General features: G+C 39.4%; 1 protein-coding gene across 1 annotated transcript in view; it reads left to right on the forward strand.

The window, feature by feature from the left end:
* Aox1 (aldehyde oxidase 1) overlaps positions 1-16,958 on the forward strand; it is a 65,194-nt gene that overhangs the window by 30,751 nt on the left and 17,485 nt on the right. The window contains exons 18-26 of the mRNA XM_090354573.1: positions 137-251; positions 3,417-3,539; positions 5,015-5,111; positions 8,752-8,876; positions 10,457-10,590; positions 11,529-11,616; positions 12,895-12,981; positions 13,920-14,111; positions 15,325-15,552. Of these exons, the coding sequence (XP_090210699.1) occupies positions 137-251; positions 3,417-3,539; positions 5,015-5,111; positions 8,752-8,876; positions 10,457-10,590; positions 11,529-11,616; positions 12,895-12,981; positions 13,920-14,111; positions 15,325-15,552 (1,189 nt within the window). The remainder of the gene's footprint in view (positions 1-136; positions 252-3,416; positions 3,540-5,014; positions 5,112-8,751; positions 8,877-10,456; positions 10,591-11,528; positions 11,617-12,894; positions 12,982-13,919; positions 14,112-15,324; positions 15,553-16,958) is intronic.

Raw genomic sequence — 16,958 nt, forward strand, 5'->3', positions numbered from 1 at the left:
TCAGACATCTGGCAAAGAATGACTGGAGTGGTTCTTTGACCATGCCTTGCCTGTGTCTTTTCTGACTGTTCTCAGTGCTTTGTGGGCAGTTTGTGTAGCCTCTCTGAAGAGCCCTGTGCTATATGTTCTCACGTAGGTCCATTGATCTGTCCGAAGCTCTCAGCCTGCCAGGTGTGTTGGACATCGTGACTGCAGAACACCTAAAGGATGTGAACTCCTTTGCTGGGGAGACACTTCTGGCAATGGATGAGGTATATATCTTTGCTCTCTCTATGAAAAATTAACATTCTCAGCTAACCTCAATTTTTCTTAAAGATAGCATCTAATTTGAAACATCATAAAATACTCTGTTTTTAAAAATATATTTCATATAAGACAATATTTTAATAGCTATTAGATATATTATATTGATATCCTATGTAAGTAGAAAAGTTGACTAGTTATAAAAAAGCTACTTTGGGGTTTTATAGTGTCATTGAGAACTATTAACAAGAATAAACTAATAAATGAGCTACCATTTATAACTTTTATTTGTAAAACTCTCCCTTTAGAATCATAAAGGCTGTGAAACTCAAATACAAGTTTAGGTAGAATCTCCCAACCATAAACCCCTTTTCATAACCTTTCATCCAGAAATTCTGAGTTGCTTTCTGACCTCATTTTGACTCATTCATTCATCCTTTCCTGAATCCTCGGGACATTTTAAAATGAGCCTTTCTTATGTCTCATCACCAGAGCTAAACACGACATGTGTGACCCCTGCCCTTACTGGATTTAAAGTCTACAGGACAAGACATTGTGGTTCTGAAATGCACACTTTGCCTGGCAAGATGCTTATTTATTTGTATGGTTTATATATTTCTCCCACCTATGCTAATTCCTTGAGTGAGGTCGCAGGTCTGACTTATCTGCCTATTCCAGGCAGGACCTCCCACATAGCAGAGGAAAAGAATAGAGAAACAGATTCAGTGCTATTGCCAAACTATGAAATTATCAACTTTGGTTACTCTATCTCAAATTACAAAAAAAAATACAGTGAAGAAAGTATTTGTTTTTGGCTTCTGACGCAGGGGCTTGATATGTAGTTCAGGCTGCATTTAAACTCTTGATCCCCCTGCCTCAACCTCCTGAGTGCTGGGATTTCAGGTACATGCACCTATATGCTCAGCACAACCACTATTCAGCAAGTTTTCTGTGTAACTAAAGACTTCTCAAGTCAATGTTTACCACAAGGGTTTCATAATTTGAAACAGTTCCTACTTCTGGCTCACATTGGCTGATTTAGTGGATAAAAATGTCTGAAAGTCTGAACTCAAGGTCGAAACTCCCCCAAGGCAAGGCTGTGTATGTTAATAGAGACAATAAAAATCATGGCCTTTGCATGAATACTAACTCAATAAGCAAGACTCGCTGGTTGTGTAAAAGTACTTGCTCCAAAGCATGTTAATGTAGATTATGAGCATATCTCACAAGCCACATCTAAGTACTGGGACACAGAGGGCTGAATCAGTTGCCAGTGGAGAACCAAGAACAGTGCTATTGTAAATATTTGCCTGTGTTTGTTTAATTCATTTTAAACATTCACTTATAGCACTTAATGGGTTCAAAAAATCTTTTCATTGTAGATATTACTATTTTTGCCAGTCCTGGGCTTGAGCTCAGGGCCTGAGCACTGTCCTTGGACTTTCTCAAGGCTAGAGCTCTACCACTTGAGCCTCAGCACCACTTCCGGGTTTTTTCTATGTATGTGGTGCTGAGGAACCGAACCCAGGTCTTCGTGCATGCTAGGCAGGCACTCTACCACTAGGCCAAACTCCCGGCCCTATACTTTTTAAATGTAAAGAACATAAGTACAATGAATGTCATCAATCCACCACTAAGCTTCAATAATTATCAACATGCTATTAAATGTTTTTGGTTTCATTTCCCTTTCTCCAGTTGTTCTCTCACACACACACACCCATTCAGTGGAATAATGCCTTTATGTGTGCTAGAATTAATGTTTTAAATATTTTTTCTTCTAAAATAACTTTTTTAGATGAATGACTAAATTTAACATAGTACAATGTAGGAGAAAGAATGAAATTCTCATGGTGACATTGCCCTCAGTTCAAACAGTTACACTTTTTTAGAGACTTAGTTATCCTTCTCTATCTAGCTTTCTGTTCTGTTCCCTGTGAGAGCTCCTTAGTCCACCTACACCAGCCACGGGGAAAATGGTGTTGAGAGCAGCCCTCTGGGTGAGAGGTGTACTGTGTTTGCTTTTGTCTTGGCTAGTAAGACTTTCACCTCAGCAGAAGATCTGGGTGCCAATGGCTCACACCTGCAATCCTAGTTACTCAGAGAACTGAGATGTGAGGATTGCCTTTTGAAGCCAGCCTGGGCAGGAAAGTCTGTGAGACTTTTATCTCCAATTAATCACTAAAAACAGGTCAGAAGTAGAGCTGTGGAACTGGTGCAATATCCTGACCAGTTGCTTTGCAGTTTAGCACATATCCTCTAGCACGAGCCAATCAATTCATAAAACGTCAGCCCTTTCAGGTAACCAATCACTTCCAGCCAAATACCTGTCTGCCACTAGCTGTACAAATCAACTTTGAGTATTGTTCTTTGATTTTTCTATGGGGTGTTATGATTTGTTCAAACTTGTGACTATGCTTGGAAAGTTCCCAGAACCTATAAAAATCCAGTACAATAGGAAGTCGGGACTCTCAACTCAGACCCACTGTGTCTGTGTCAGTTGTGAGTCCAAGCTCAAGCTTGCAATAAAGACTCTCATGCAATAAGAAGAAAAATAAGGAGGAGGAGGAAGAGGAGGAGGAGGAGCAGCAGCAGCAGCAGCAGCAGCAGCAGCAGCAGCAGCAGCTGTGGCTCAACCTTGAAAAAAAAAAGAGCAGAGCTCAGAGACAGTGCTGGGCTCTGACATAGTTTATGGCAGAGACTTGTTCATCAGCAGTGTTGTGGTATCACATGAGAACTCTCCTTCCCAAATCACAGAATTCTTTTTTCTGGTTGAGATCAGCTGGGGCTTAAGGTCAGCTCTTCCCTGTCCCCAACATACACATACTTTGTCTATATAGGCAGAAGCTACCTCTCAAAATGGTTCTGAATGTGCTGGGAGCAGCACAGGCCATGGGATTGGCTCTCACAAGCCAGCTACTCTTCAGCAACCCCCTTGCTGAGCTTGGAGCCCAAGTCAACTGTTCTTGAAGCAATATCTGCCATGCCACTGCCATCCATGCCAATAATATAACGCATAGATTTCATCTCCATGAGAGCCTTAAGGTCAGCAGGCCAACTGTGGCTGTTGTCACAGACAGATGTGAAGGGATCATTTATTCTGTGTGCCATACCCTGTGCTGGGAATGAGCCTGTCCTCTGCCTTCCTTAACCACAAAGGTCTTTCTCTGTCATAGGTGTTTTGTGTGGGTCATCTTGTCTGTGCCGTGGTTGCAGATTCTGAGATTCAGGCAAGGAGAGCTGCTAAACAAGTCAAGATTGTCTACCAAGACTTGAAGCCACTCATCCTAACAGTTGAGGTAATGAGAGTGAAGTAGAGCCAGTTTAGAGGCCAGAAAGCCCATAGTATATCAGTGAAATGCTTTTGGCATCTCCTGTGCCACATATACAGAAAAGGCTGGAATTGGTGCTGTGGCTCAAGTAGTAGAGCGCTATCCTTGAGAAAGTCCAAGGACAGTGCTCAGACCTTAAGTCCAAGCCCCTGGACTGGCAAGAAAAAAAATAGGCAAGGTGAGCCACTGCACTAGCTTGGCAGTCATGGGGCTTGAACTTGGGGCCTGGGCTCAAGAGCAGCATTCAAGGCTAAGGCTCTACCACTTGAGCAACAGCCACACTTCCCATTTTCTAGAGGTTAATTGGAGATAAGAGTATCAGGTCCTATTGTGACTGGGCTGGCTTTGAACCTCACTCCTCAGATCTCAGCCTCCTGAGTAACTGGGATTACAGGCATGAGCCACCAGCGCCTGACTCAAACACACCTTTTCAATGGAGGAGATGGCAGGATCACAACAGAGCATTCCTGCAAGATTCCTGGTTTAGATAAGAGTAGGCAGGTAATGGTGGACAGAGGCATCCAGAGTGAGGAAAATCCTCAGCTGTCAGCAGGCTAGAATTCCATGGGTGGCCAGTAATCCATGGTGGACAATGCACAAACTAGAGGTGACATTTGCCAGCAAACCTTTTGCAGCAAAATAAATGTCCAGAGATATGTAAGGAAATCAGGCTAGGTTATTGCAGTGACATCCTTGATTATAGGTAAAAGAATCACCCCAGGTTTATAGAGTAAAAATCACAGCACTTCTTCATTGGGCAACAGAGGAAATCAGTATACAGATGAGTCTGTGGTATCCAGATAGACATGTAAAGGCCCTTATATCCAGGGCTGGTATTCCCTGGTGCTCCCCTGCCTGGCGAGAATGAGGTATTCTCCCTGAAAGAGGAGAGTGGGGCTAGCAGGCTAGGCCTCCATGATCCCAAACATTAGTGTGTTCAGTTAGCATTTATTTAGCCCCTTCATTAGGCCAGGTAAACTATTTACATGTCTCATTTTGCAACTCTTTGGAGCACTATGTACAACTGCTACTTTCATTGTATTGTTTAGAAAGGCGAAGTACTAGGCCCACAGTCAACAGCTAATAGATTGGAAAAATGTAACTCTAGGTATGGATCCAAGCCCAGTTCTGAACCCTTGTCCTTGGCTATCTTAAATGGGTTTTCAATTGAGAATACATTAGTTCAATCTAGAATCACCTATACACTAGAGTTTTTTGTTTCATTTTGTTTTGTTGTAAGTATGTTTAGTTTCTTTGGACTCAATGGGAAAATTTGCATTTAATCCTTGGGAATCCCTAAAGTCTCCTGAGCTCAGCTCCTCAGGGTCACAGGAATAATGTGTGAATTCCAGAGCAAGAGGAGAAATACTCCCAGGCTCTGTGGCTACTTCCAGGGATGGACATCTTGGTCATGCTGCTTCATCTTTCTGTTCTCTTTCTAGGATGCTATACAACACAAGTCCTTCTTTGAGCAAGAAAGGAAACTGGAATGTGGAAATGTTGATGAAGCATTTAAAGTGGTTGACCAAATTCTCGAAGGTATGATTATGTAGAAACAAAATGATGGAAGGGGAAACGGCCCAGGAAGTCTGCTGAGCAAGTTTTCAAGTTTAAGTCTTCATTTGCTTTCTAGAAATCATCTGGCTATCTTGGTGAGGTTTTGCTGCTTAGGAGAAAGTACCTTATTCACAAATTCATCTCCATGTGTCTCTGGTGTAAGATTGCCAGAGACTCAGGGAACTCTAAAACAGGTGACCTTTCCTATAATCTGACCTGTTGGGCATAGTGCAGAGATAGACATGTTCATATCTATGTGGCTCTTTGTTATTTAAGGATCTCTATAAAGATGAAAATACCTGGAGGAATCATTGCTAAGTCCACAGAGAGATAAAATTGTAGCTCAGAGATTAATTGATCAAATTGCTTTTAGCTTTTATGCAGGGTTGAGAAATATATGGACTTTAAAAATGTTTAGATAAGGTGATACATTCAAAAGGACTACAGGTAAATCAAATGGAAATTCCCCCAAATATTTAAGTAACTCCCAAGAAGGTAGTGAAATAATAAGAAGTAGAGGAAACAAACACAGTATGAGGGAACAAACAAATGTGAGTGGCTGTCATATTATGTAGAAGCAGAACTTTAAAAAAAAATTACCTGAGGGGGAAGGGAAGACACTGGTGAACAGAGGTTGCAGAAATGAGTAACACACGGCACTAAACTCTGCTGGTGACACAGTTTTGCTAATGGTACAGGAACAGTTCTATCCAATATTTTTTAAGATTTGTGTATTTTAAATAAGATGAATATTTAATAAAACAAATTTATTGTTATATAAGATCCTTGATAATAGCTTTTAATAAAATAAAGCAAAGAAATGAATATTTAATAAAGAAATAATACAAGCTATGAATTTGAGTCTAGCTATAACAATGTGGTTTTTCAGACTTTGGTTAAAATTTAAACTGAAGTCAAGATCTTATATCTTAAAAATATGAAGTTTATATTTTATAAGCAAAGCAAAGTGTTCACTTTTCTGTTTTATCTTTTTGTGTGGTATTTCCTATATGTTATCTTGTGTTCTTGTCCTTCATTCTGATTTTGAAAAGAGGGAGTCAAATGTTCAATACACTATATCTCCCTGGTAATATCCCTTAAACAATTTGGAAATAATTATTATTGGGTAATGTTTTTAAAGTTCGGCTTCCACTTCATAGAATAGCCACTCACACTTCTTTGTCCCCTCATACTGTGTTTGTTCCCTCTGTTTTTCACTATTTCCCTGCCTTCTTGGGGGTTACTTGGACATTTTTGAGAATTTCATTTTGATTTTATCTTTAGTCTTTTTTAGATAGCTTTTATTGTAATTATTAGAGGGGTTACATTATATTCACCAGATAGAAGGTGCATTACTTCACAAACATTGATACCCTTTCTCATGTTTTGGTCCCCATTTCCCTCCCCCTACCCCCATAGTCTTTTTGAATGTATTTTCTTATATAAACTTTTTTAACATTTAAATATACATTATGAAGTATGTATTACATGTATTATATATTACATATAAATAGTTCTTATCTATGTGTATATCGATCTATAACTATATCTGTCTGTCTATATCACAATCAGCTGTTTTGAACTTTGCCAGTTCATAAAGAGTGTCAAGTCAGAACTCTCTTCCTTTCTATTATTCATCTCCATTTCTAAGATACTTAATACTTTTCTTAGTTATTAGTAATTTTCTGAAGTATTTCCTTTACTACATTAGAAACCACTTGAAGGAAACTATAATTATGTGTGTGTGTGTGTGTGTGTGTGTGTGTGTTATATGTGTATGTTTGTGTGTGTGTGCTAGTCCTAGGGCTTGAAGTCAAGACCTGAGCTTTTTTGCTAAAAACTAGCAGCACTCTACCACTTGAGCCACAGATCCATATTCAGCTTTTTGGTGATTATTTGGAGATAAGTGTCTCATGAACTTCCCTGCCCAGTCTGGTTTCAAACCACAATCTTCATTTAATTCTCTTTAGTTGCTAGGAGTGAGCTACCAGTGCCCAGCTTATAATTTTGTTTTAAAACAATTTTGAAAGCTTAAGAAAAGAATCTATTATATTTATTTGTATTTTTATTCTTCCTTATTGGAAGAAAGAATAATATTGAAATGAAACAATCATATTTTAAACAATTATTTGTTTCCAAATTCCCCTATTCATTATTTTAGGGTAGATCTGTTGGAAATAAACTGCTGGTTTTCTTTCAGCCGAGGATAATGTAATTTCCTTTTTGTCTCTGAAGATCTTTTTCACTGGGTACAGATTTGTGTGGTGAAGACCTTATACCACTTTGATTGGTATTCATAGTTATTGAAGAGAAATCAGCTGTCTTCTGAAGCACTCTTTTCCCACAAGTGAGGTGGTATTTTTCTTTTCCTGAAAATATTTGTTTATTCAAGATAGTTTTTTTTCCCTTTTACTTTTGGAAATTCAACTATGATGTGTCTTGATGTAGATTTCTTTGGTTTTTACCCAACTTGAATTCACTCAGCTTCTTGAATCTGTAGGTTGTGTCTTTGCCAGATTTGGGGAATAATATGTTATTATTTCTTCAAATTTTGTTTTCAATGATACAAATTTTAGATTTTTCGAAAATTATCACATAAAATGGCTATTAAAATATGTTCCTTCTGTTTCTAGTCTATTTATTTCCATTGTTCAGATTGGCCAGTTTTCTGTTATATTAATCATTTTTATTCATCTGTTTCATTAATCATTTCTGTTTCATTAATCATTTTCTCTGCCGTTCCTATTGTGCTGTTGAGCCCAACCATTGAGTCCCCACTGGAACTAGCAATTGTTATGTTTGACCTGGCATATAAATACTTGGTAGTTAAGCCTTGTTTTCTTGTAGTTATGGGTAGGCCCTTGTAGTTTGAATTGGGCTTATAAGATTGTTTTGGAAATGTATACAGCCTGAGGGTTTTTTCCCCTATGCTTATTGACATCATTTTTTAGCATGACATAGTGACTCAGTTTTCTTTCTTTCTTTCTTTCTTTCTTTCTTTCTTTCTTTCTTTCTTTCTTTCTTTCTTTCTTTCTTTCTTTCTTCTTTCTTATGGGTCATGAGGCTTGAACTCCGCCTGGGCTCTGTCCCTGAGCTCTTCAGCTCAAGACTAATGCCCTACCCTTGAGCCAAGCCCCACTTCCCATTTTCTAGAGGTTAATTGGAGATAAGTCTCAGGTCCTTTTGTGCCCATGCTGGCTGTGAACCTTGATCCTCAGATCTCAACCTCTTGAGTAGCTAGGATTATAAGTGTGTGCCTCCTGCCCTGTGCACAGTAACTAAATTTTCTATAAGCAACTCACACCCTTCCTGTATTTAACAGCAAAAACAGGGAGAATTACTCATTCATCTTGTCTGGGAACTGGAAATCTTCTTACCATAGTATTCCCTCCTCACACAACTTTCCCTAGGGCTCTGTGGCCTCTTATAGTGTCCTTACACATTCCCCCATATAACTCTCCTTCAAGTCTGCTGATGTATTAAAAATTGAACATTGTCTTTTGTTACCTACTGTGTGGCTTGGAACAAGATCAATAAAGTTTCTGCATAATGACGTTCTAGTTGGGTCAACTACCATTCCTTCTGGTGACTTCATTAACTTTCCAGTGTTTTTCAATAACAGGTGAAATAAGTATGGGTGGTCAAGAACATTTTTATATGGAAACCCAAAGCATGCTTGTTGTTCCCAAAGGAGAGGACCAAGAAATGGATATCTATGTGTCCACACAGTTTCCTAGATACATACAGGTAACATTGCTCATTGTGGAGGGAAATGGTTATATGATTTCTGCCAGGAAAATGAAGCAGAAATATTTAGAGATAAGAATATCATTTCTGGGGCTGGGAGATTAGCCTAGTGGTAGAGTGCTTGCCTAGCATGCACGAAGACCTGGGTTCAATTCCTCAGTACCACATACATAGAAAAAAAGCCAGAAATAGGGCTGTGGCTCAAGTGGTAGAGATCTAGCCTTGAGAAAGTCCAAGAACATTGCCCAGGTCCTGAGTTCAAGGCCCAGGACTGGCAAAAAAAGAATATCATTTCTTCAGAAACCAAAGTAATATTGAATAAAAATAGCCATATTGATTTGGATATTAATAATCATATAATTTCCAAATCTCTGGAAGAATTTATTTGTGGATCTATAACATTAAAATGTATGCAATCAATCAACATGTATCTTTTGTTCTGTTTTCTGCTTGAGAAGAAAGAAAAGAACAAAAGAGAAAATTCTGCTCTCCAAAGTGGATAGCACTTAACTCCAGGAAGCAGATAGAAAACAATATTAGAAAAAGTGCTGCCAGAAAGTCCCATGAAAAAGAAGACTGAAATTTGGTTTTATATAAAAACTTTGTTCAAGATGGTAGGGGGAGAAAAGACATCTCCAGACAATTCCACAGCACAATCTAAATCCACTTATTCCTTCACATCCCTGACTCCTGTCCCATGACTAGAATAATGACTGCCTACACTGGAGTGATTTAAGGTTTAAGCATCAAGGAAAAGTTAGGAAGACAAAGTAAAGGAGTCTTAATTTAGAAGCTTGTATAGATCCAGTCTTGGTACCAGAAGAAGAATATGAGAATTAGGTGAAGCAGGCCTTGGAGATGGTAGGGCAATAGAAGGAGCAGATGAGCTCTTTCACAGTCTGGTTCTGCCCTTTCTTTCCTGCATGACCTTAGTTTCATTGTCTTGAGCAATTTCTCTATAAAAATCAGTTGTTAAAAGATCTCTAGACATTAGCATGGTATCCAAGGAAAGCAAACTGATTTGAAAGTAAGGCAATAAAGAAGAAAGGAGTATTTTTTTTTGTGTGTGTGTGTGTGTGTGTGTGTGCACGCATGCGCACGTGTGTGTGTGTATGTGTGTGTGTGTGTGTGTACAGAATAGAATTAGGGGAAGGGAGGGGAATAAGTTGAAGAGGTTTGGAAAGCCAGAAACTCTTTTTATCTCAGTAAATTTATCCCTAAGGATTAGTGTGAAACTTATCTGGGGTGCTGGTCACAGGAAAATAAATGCTAGCACAAAATCATCTTCCAACTATCAATGGGTTATTTATTATTAACAATAGTCCTAGCCATATCATTACATTCAGATATGGTGGGATCAGTTGAGGTACATGACAGGGTTATTGATGTTTTTTTCTGTTCTTCAACATAACCATTTGATCTGTGTATCATGCACAGAATCACAGTGCCCATCACATCACATTCGTATTTCCAAGTCAGGCAGGTTCTTTTTTTTTTTAAATGGTTGTGGGTTATGGCAGTGATGTTTACAATCAAGTCCTTACTGATTCAGATTCCTGAAAACCATTTTTAATTCACAGGAGATTGTTGCTTCAACCTTAAAGCTCCCAGCTAACAAGGTCATGTGTCATGTAAGACGTGTCGGTGGGGCATTTGGAGGAAAGGTAATCAAAACTGCCGTCCTAGCAGCCATCACTGCATTCGCTGCCAGCAAGTAAGTGGAGGGAGTCTGTTATCTAAATAAAACAAAAAAATCAAATCAAGTCACATCAAATATCAGCATTCTGGGTGAAAGATCATCTTGGCCAAGATAATTTAAAGCTGTGCATGATATCAAACACAAACAAGGAACCAGCTTATCACAAGTTCTTTACTTTCGATTATTAATCTATATACTGTTAGAAGCAAAATAAGAATCAATTATGGAAAGATGAAATAAAAACTATTAGAATACCTGCAAAATTGACCAAAGTCAATCCCAAACAGGTGAGGTTCCTTGACCTTAGCACCTTAACCTGATCAGTGTATATGCAGATCATGTATATAACTCTTTGAAGCATGTATAAGTGTGTGTATATATACATATGCATACTATATAGTTTCTTGATTCAAATGGAGCCTTTACTTTTTAGACTTATATTTATTTATAGTGCTGTTTGCCTTTGAGGATCTCAAAACATTACTGTAGAAAATTTCTTTTGTCGCAAACACAACTAGAAGACTCAATTTGTTTAGAGAAATGTTGGTCATTTGCTTTATCTTGGGAAACAGATGGCTTTAATTCTGGACCTGTCCTATCAGGAATATTAAAAGTCAGATAGCACTTGTGCCCCTCCATTTATAACCAGTCTAATGTGTGGCCTTGGGATCCCTTACCTGTTCTCCTTCACAACAAGAAATATCCATAGCGATACCCTGGAACTCTGGTACCCAAAAGCCTCACTCCAAAATTAGCTAACATCAGGCTTATGCCCTAACCTGAAGCCAAACGGGCACTGAGTATACCCACAGTCAGCAGAGGCTATGTGGGGAGCAGGTTTGCTGTCCTGCAGGATGAACATCACTCAAGCTCTTCCTAGGAACTGAATAATGCCAAATAGTAACTAATGTACAGGAATTTACTTCTCTTGACTTTTTTCTTGTTTGTTTCAGACATGGTCGGGCAGTCCGCTGCATTCTGGAACGAGGAGAAGACATGTTAATAACTGGAGGCCGTCACCCTTACCTTGGAAAGTATAAAGTGAGTAGAAGAATGGGTGGGAACAGGTCTGAGGTTGCAAATAGAATATTCTATCAATGCAGAGGGCAACATTTGGCTAATCTAATGGGGAGTAACACTGGGCAGATAAACAAGTGGTACTCCTGCTTAACTCTATTCCTTGTACTGTTTAATTGCTGGATGCTTCAAGGAAGCATTTCCTGCTTTGCTTAAATGTGTCAGTTAGAGAAAACATCCTAGCAAGCTGGTCTATTACAGAGTGAATAATCGAAAAACCTATGAGTTTATAAATTTTTGCAAGTGTATCTGATAACCATATTTATTTTCACTATATATGCGGTAAAATAAAATAATTCTGATAACAATAGAGTTATGTGAAATTGTACTTATTTGCAAATGAGTTTTTCATTTTTAATGTATCAAGGATATTCTTATAAAAGTGTATCATAGAAATTCCATATGGCAAACAATTATTCTTTTACTTTAGAAAAGATAATACAACTGGCTAGAATTATTAAACTGTTTTGTCAAACATTTTAAACATGTATTTTGTAATTTTAAATATGTGTTATGGGGTCAGGAGTTTGGCCTAGTGGTAGAGTGCCTGCCTAGCATACACAAAGCCCTGGGTTCAGTTCCTCTGTACCATATATGTAGAAAAAGCTAGAGTGGTGCTGTTGCTCAAGTGGTAAAGCATTAGCTTTGAGAAAGCCCAAGGGCAGTGCTCAGGCCCTGGGTTCAGACCCCAGGAAAGAAACCCCAAATCATGTATCATATAATTTCTTATTCAAGTAATAGCCTAATGTCCCCAGAGAGATGGAAGAGAGGAAGACAGCACTCCCTCCCTGCCATATCAATCAGGGATCTAAACTTTTTTCATCTAGTGGCAACCCACCCCTTCAGACTACACAGTCTAATACATATCCACAAGGTATATATGACTATTACAACTTACAATTACTTTAACTTAAAGAAAGTTAAAATTGTGTTACACAGTTGCATTAGCTGTAATTTAAGTGCTTGGTGTCCACATGTGGCTAAAGGCTACCATATTTGACAAAGAAGATGGAAATCATTGCCATCACCATAGCAAGTTCTATTGGATAGTTCTGCCCAGAGCCTGATTTTTCACAGGGTCATGTGCAGCAGACTCTGTCAAGAATTGACTATATGTTAAGAAATAACTGCAAAATATATCAAGAAAATTTTTTCATGTGTGGGGGTCAGGGGCAAAGAAAACTTCAGAGAGAGCCGCCCCCAACCCAGTGCCAGTATCAAAGGCTATTTCTCTTCCTCTAGGCTGGGTTCATGAACGATGGCAGAATCTTGGCCCTGGAGATGGAGCACTACTGCAATGCAGGCAGCTCTCTGGATGAGTCATTACTGGTAGGTTTGCAAAGCAACTTCCAACTTTGCTGTCTTCAAAGAATATTGTATACAATGGTCTAAGACATAAAACAATTTAAACAATATTTAATTGTAAAAGAGTAGAGATTACATGAAGGGATAGTCAAATGTTACTGGTAATCACAGGTGGAGCAGAGACATCCTGGCTGGGTCTATTATTAATGCTATGCTTTGAACATTCAGAACTCTGCTTTCAACTGCAAGCATGAGACCAGGCTTTCTCAATGCTGGCCTTCCTGACATTTTGATGACCTGACAAGATGGTTAGCAGAATCCTTGCATTCTACCTTCTAGTCCTAACAATTGAAAATACTGCCAAATATCTCCCAGAAGTGGAGAGAGGGCTACCTCTTATTAAGAACCAATTCAATAAAACAAATACCTTTTTTTTCTGTTTTCCTCAAAATTCCATTCTGCAGGCCTACTGCTTAGGGCCTATTGATATTTGCAAGGCTTTTAGAAAATTTTAAAGTATAGAAATGAAACTACAGTACTCTAAAATACCTAAGTAAAAAAGGTAAACTTGCAAAGAAAAAATAAGAACACCTAAAAATGCAGATGAAAAGGGTAGAAGAAAAAAATACAAAGAAGAACAAAAAAGGGTATTTATTCTTCAGTTTTTTTTTGGGGGGGGCAGGATAGGAAACTTGTGTCTACACTAAATTCGGGATCCAAACATTTCACAAAGTCTTTTTCTCTTGTGATTTGGCTTTGCGGTTTTTCGGACCCGATTGCTTGATTGGGAAAAACGAAGGATTCTAAAATATCACTTAGCCATTTAATTGGGGGAATGGTGTGTTTTGGCACATTTGATAGGACGTTGAAAGCTATTGAAAGGACATGTGTAAAGAGCTCAGGATGGCCAAACGGGCGCAGAAGGGTAAGGGTCTTGTAACATTGACTCTGGATTTCTCCAGGTGATAGAAATGGGACTGCTGAAAATGGATAATGGATACAAGTTCCCCAACCTGCGCTGTCGTGGCTGGGCATGCAGAACCAACCTGCCATCCAACACAAGTTTTCGTGGGTTTGGCTTTCCTCAGGCAGGGTTGATCACCGAGTCCTGTATCACAGAAGTGGCAGCCAAATGTGGTTTGTCTCCTGAACAGGTAACATCATCTGTTTCACTATAAAAGACGTTAACTGTCTGACATGGGAGGACTTCTGGGGTCCATTCATGTTGGAGAAATTGAGATCCAGTGAGGTAAAGGCTTGTCCTAGTTCATCCAGTCCGCCAGCTAATACAGAACCAGTACTTGCAAGTTTAGTGATCCTGTCGTAGACTTCTCAAATACTCCGGCAATAGGATTTCGAGGAGTAAACATTGAATTCTTGCCTGTTTAATGAGAAAATATTTTTATTAAAAATGTATTAACATTGGTTTTTGCATCATATTTCAAATGATGTGTTTAACAAACAAGTATAATGAGAAAATATTTATTGGTCAGGGTTTGTATTTGTTCATCTTTCCATCACCATAGCAAAATATCCCTGGCTGGATATTACATAGGGAGCAGAAGTTTGTTCACTCATAGTTGTCAGGGTCCTGGAGGATGGTGCTGGATTCTGCTTGGCTCTGGTGAGGATTGTATAGCTAGAGAACTTGGTTGCCAATTTCAGAAACACAAAAATTATACTCAAATATCTTTGGGTAGAATCTTCTAATTTCTTTGTTCTGCTTGACATCAGTTCTTTCCTCCCTATGTATGGGAAGTGAGGTGTGTGTGTGTGTGGGGGGGGGGTCCTGGGGCTTCAACTCAGGGCCTAGACATTGACCCTGAGATTTCTTTTGTTCAAATCTTAGTGTTCTACCACATGAGCTACAGTTCCAACCCCATTTTTTGGTGGTTAAGCAGAGATAAGAATCTCAAGGACTTTCCTGCCCTGGTAGGCTTCAAACCACAGTCCACAGACCTCAGCCTCCTGAGTATCTAGGATTACAGAAATGAGCTAATGGTGCTTAGTTTATAAGGGATCTCATTTTGCCATAGCACCTGAATAATCCAAATCATTTAGACTGGATACTTTCCAACAGATAGCCACAAATACAACTAAGCATTAAGAGTCAGCAGGGCTGTGTTGACCTATATAGGAAGATAAACAAAGGATTCCTTCCTTTAAACTTGCACATGAGCAGCATTGATCCATGTAAGTATGTGTTAACAGTTTCTAGAGTGCAAGATGCGAACTCTGTGCCTTGGGAAAGGTTTGGGCAAGAACTAGGTGGAACCCAGCTTAGGACTTAACAGGTTGGGCAAAACTAGACTGGAAACTAATCTATTGGTTTGAACTTTTCCTTTAATCTCTTTTCTTCGTTCATAGGTTCGAACAATAAATATGTACAAGGGAATTGACCGAACACCCTTCAACCAAGAGATTAATGCCACATGCCTCATCCAGTGTTGGAGAGAATGCATGGCTAAGTCTTCCTTCTCTGTGAGAAGAGCAGCAGTGGATAAGTTCAACACAGAGAATTACTGGAAGAAGAAAGGACTGGCCATAGTCCCATTGAAGTATCCTGTTGGACTTGGCTCAACGTCTGTGGGTCAGGTCAGTACTCTGCACACATGTGGAAATACATGCCTAGACAAAGCCAAGGGTTTGTAACAGGTTTCCATTGTGTGGGATTGGCTTACAATATTCACTTTTTTTTTAACAAGTTCCAGGCTTGAGCTCAAAGTCTAAGCACTGCCCTGGGATTTTCTCAAGTCTAGAGCTCTACCACTTGAGCCACAGCCAGACTTCTGGCATTTTCTGTGTATATGATACTGAGGAATCGAACCCAGGTCTTCGTGCATACTAGGCAAGCACTTTACCATGAGGCCAAACTCCCTACCCAACAATATTCCCTTCTTAAATGTCACCAAAGTTGTTAGCAAAGCCATCTTGACTCCAGAGAAGATAAGGGCTCCTCTTTCACATTTCCACATGTGATGAAATAATTTGTAATGGTGAATTAGAGACCTGAGGCTTACGCCTGAGACTAGCAATAAACAGCTGAGACAGCTGAGCCCTGGTCCTGGACTGAAGTAGGAGGGTGGGACCAACTGATAACTTCCAGTGTGCCTCTTCCAGGAGGCCATTAGGAGCTTGGGAAGATTGGATCAACTAAACTCAGAAAAATAAAGCATTTAAGCCAGACATGGTGGCTCACACCTATAATCCTAGCTACTCAGGAGGCTGAGATCTGAGGATCAAGGTTCATAGCCAGCCATGGCACAAAAGGACCTGAGACTCATCTCCAATTAACCTCTAGAAAAACGGAAGTGGGGCTTGGCTCAAGGGTAGGGTGGTAGCCTTGAGCTGAAGAGCTCAGGAACAGAGCCCAGGCAGAGTTCAAGCCCCATGACCCACAAAGATAGAAAGAACGAAAGAAAGAACGAAAGAAAGAACGAAAGAAAGAAAGAAAGAGAAAGGAAGGAAGGAAGGAAGGAAGGAAGGAAGGAAGGAAGGAAGGAAGGAAAGAAAGAAAGAAAGAAAGAAAGAAAGAAAGAAAGAAAGAAAGAAAAAGAAAGAAAGAAAGAATTAAAATAACCTTTTTGGGCCAGTCCTAGGATTTGAATTCAAGGCCTGAACTCAGTCCCAGAGCTTCTTTTGCTTACGGCTATCACTCTATCACTTGAGCCACAGTGCCACTTCCCACCTTTTCTGTGTATGAAGGAATATAATCCAGCCCTTCATGCAAGCTAGGCAAGCACTCTACCACTAATCCACATTCCCAGCCCCTTGAATAACTTTAAAAAAACACACACAACTTTAGAAAATTGTTCACAATGCTATTAGAGGCATGAAAGGGAAGACGGGTATCTGCTCTACAGCTAGCTTCTTTTGTTATGAAATCGCACCCCTTGCTACTAAATCCCATTTGCTCTTTTCTACCTCTGTATTAGAATGAAGCTTAACCCTAACATCTGGTGAAGGGGTGCTGTGTTCTAGTTCATTGTGTAGCTGGGAAC

Source organism: Megascapheus bottae, chromosome 21 (assembly GCF_031878675.1).
Source record: "Megascapheus bottae isolate mThoBot1 chromosome 21, mThoBot2.hap1, whole genome shotgun sequence".
Taxonomy (NCBI): Eukaryota; Metazoa; Chordata; class Mammalia; order Rodentia; family Geomyidae; genus Megascapheus; species Megascapheus bottae.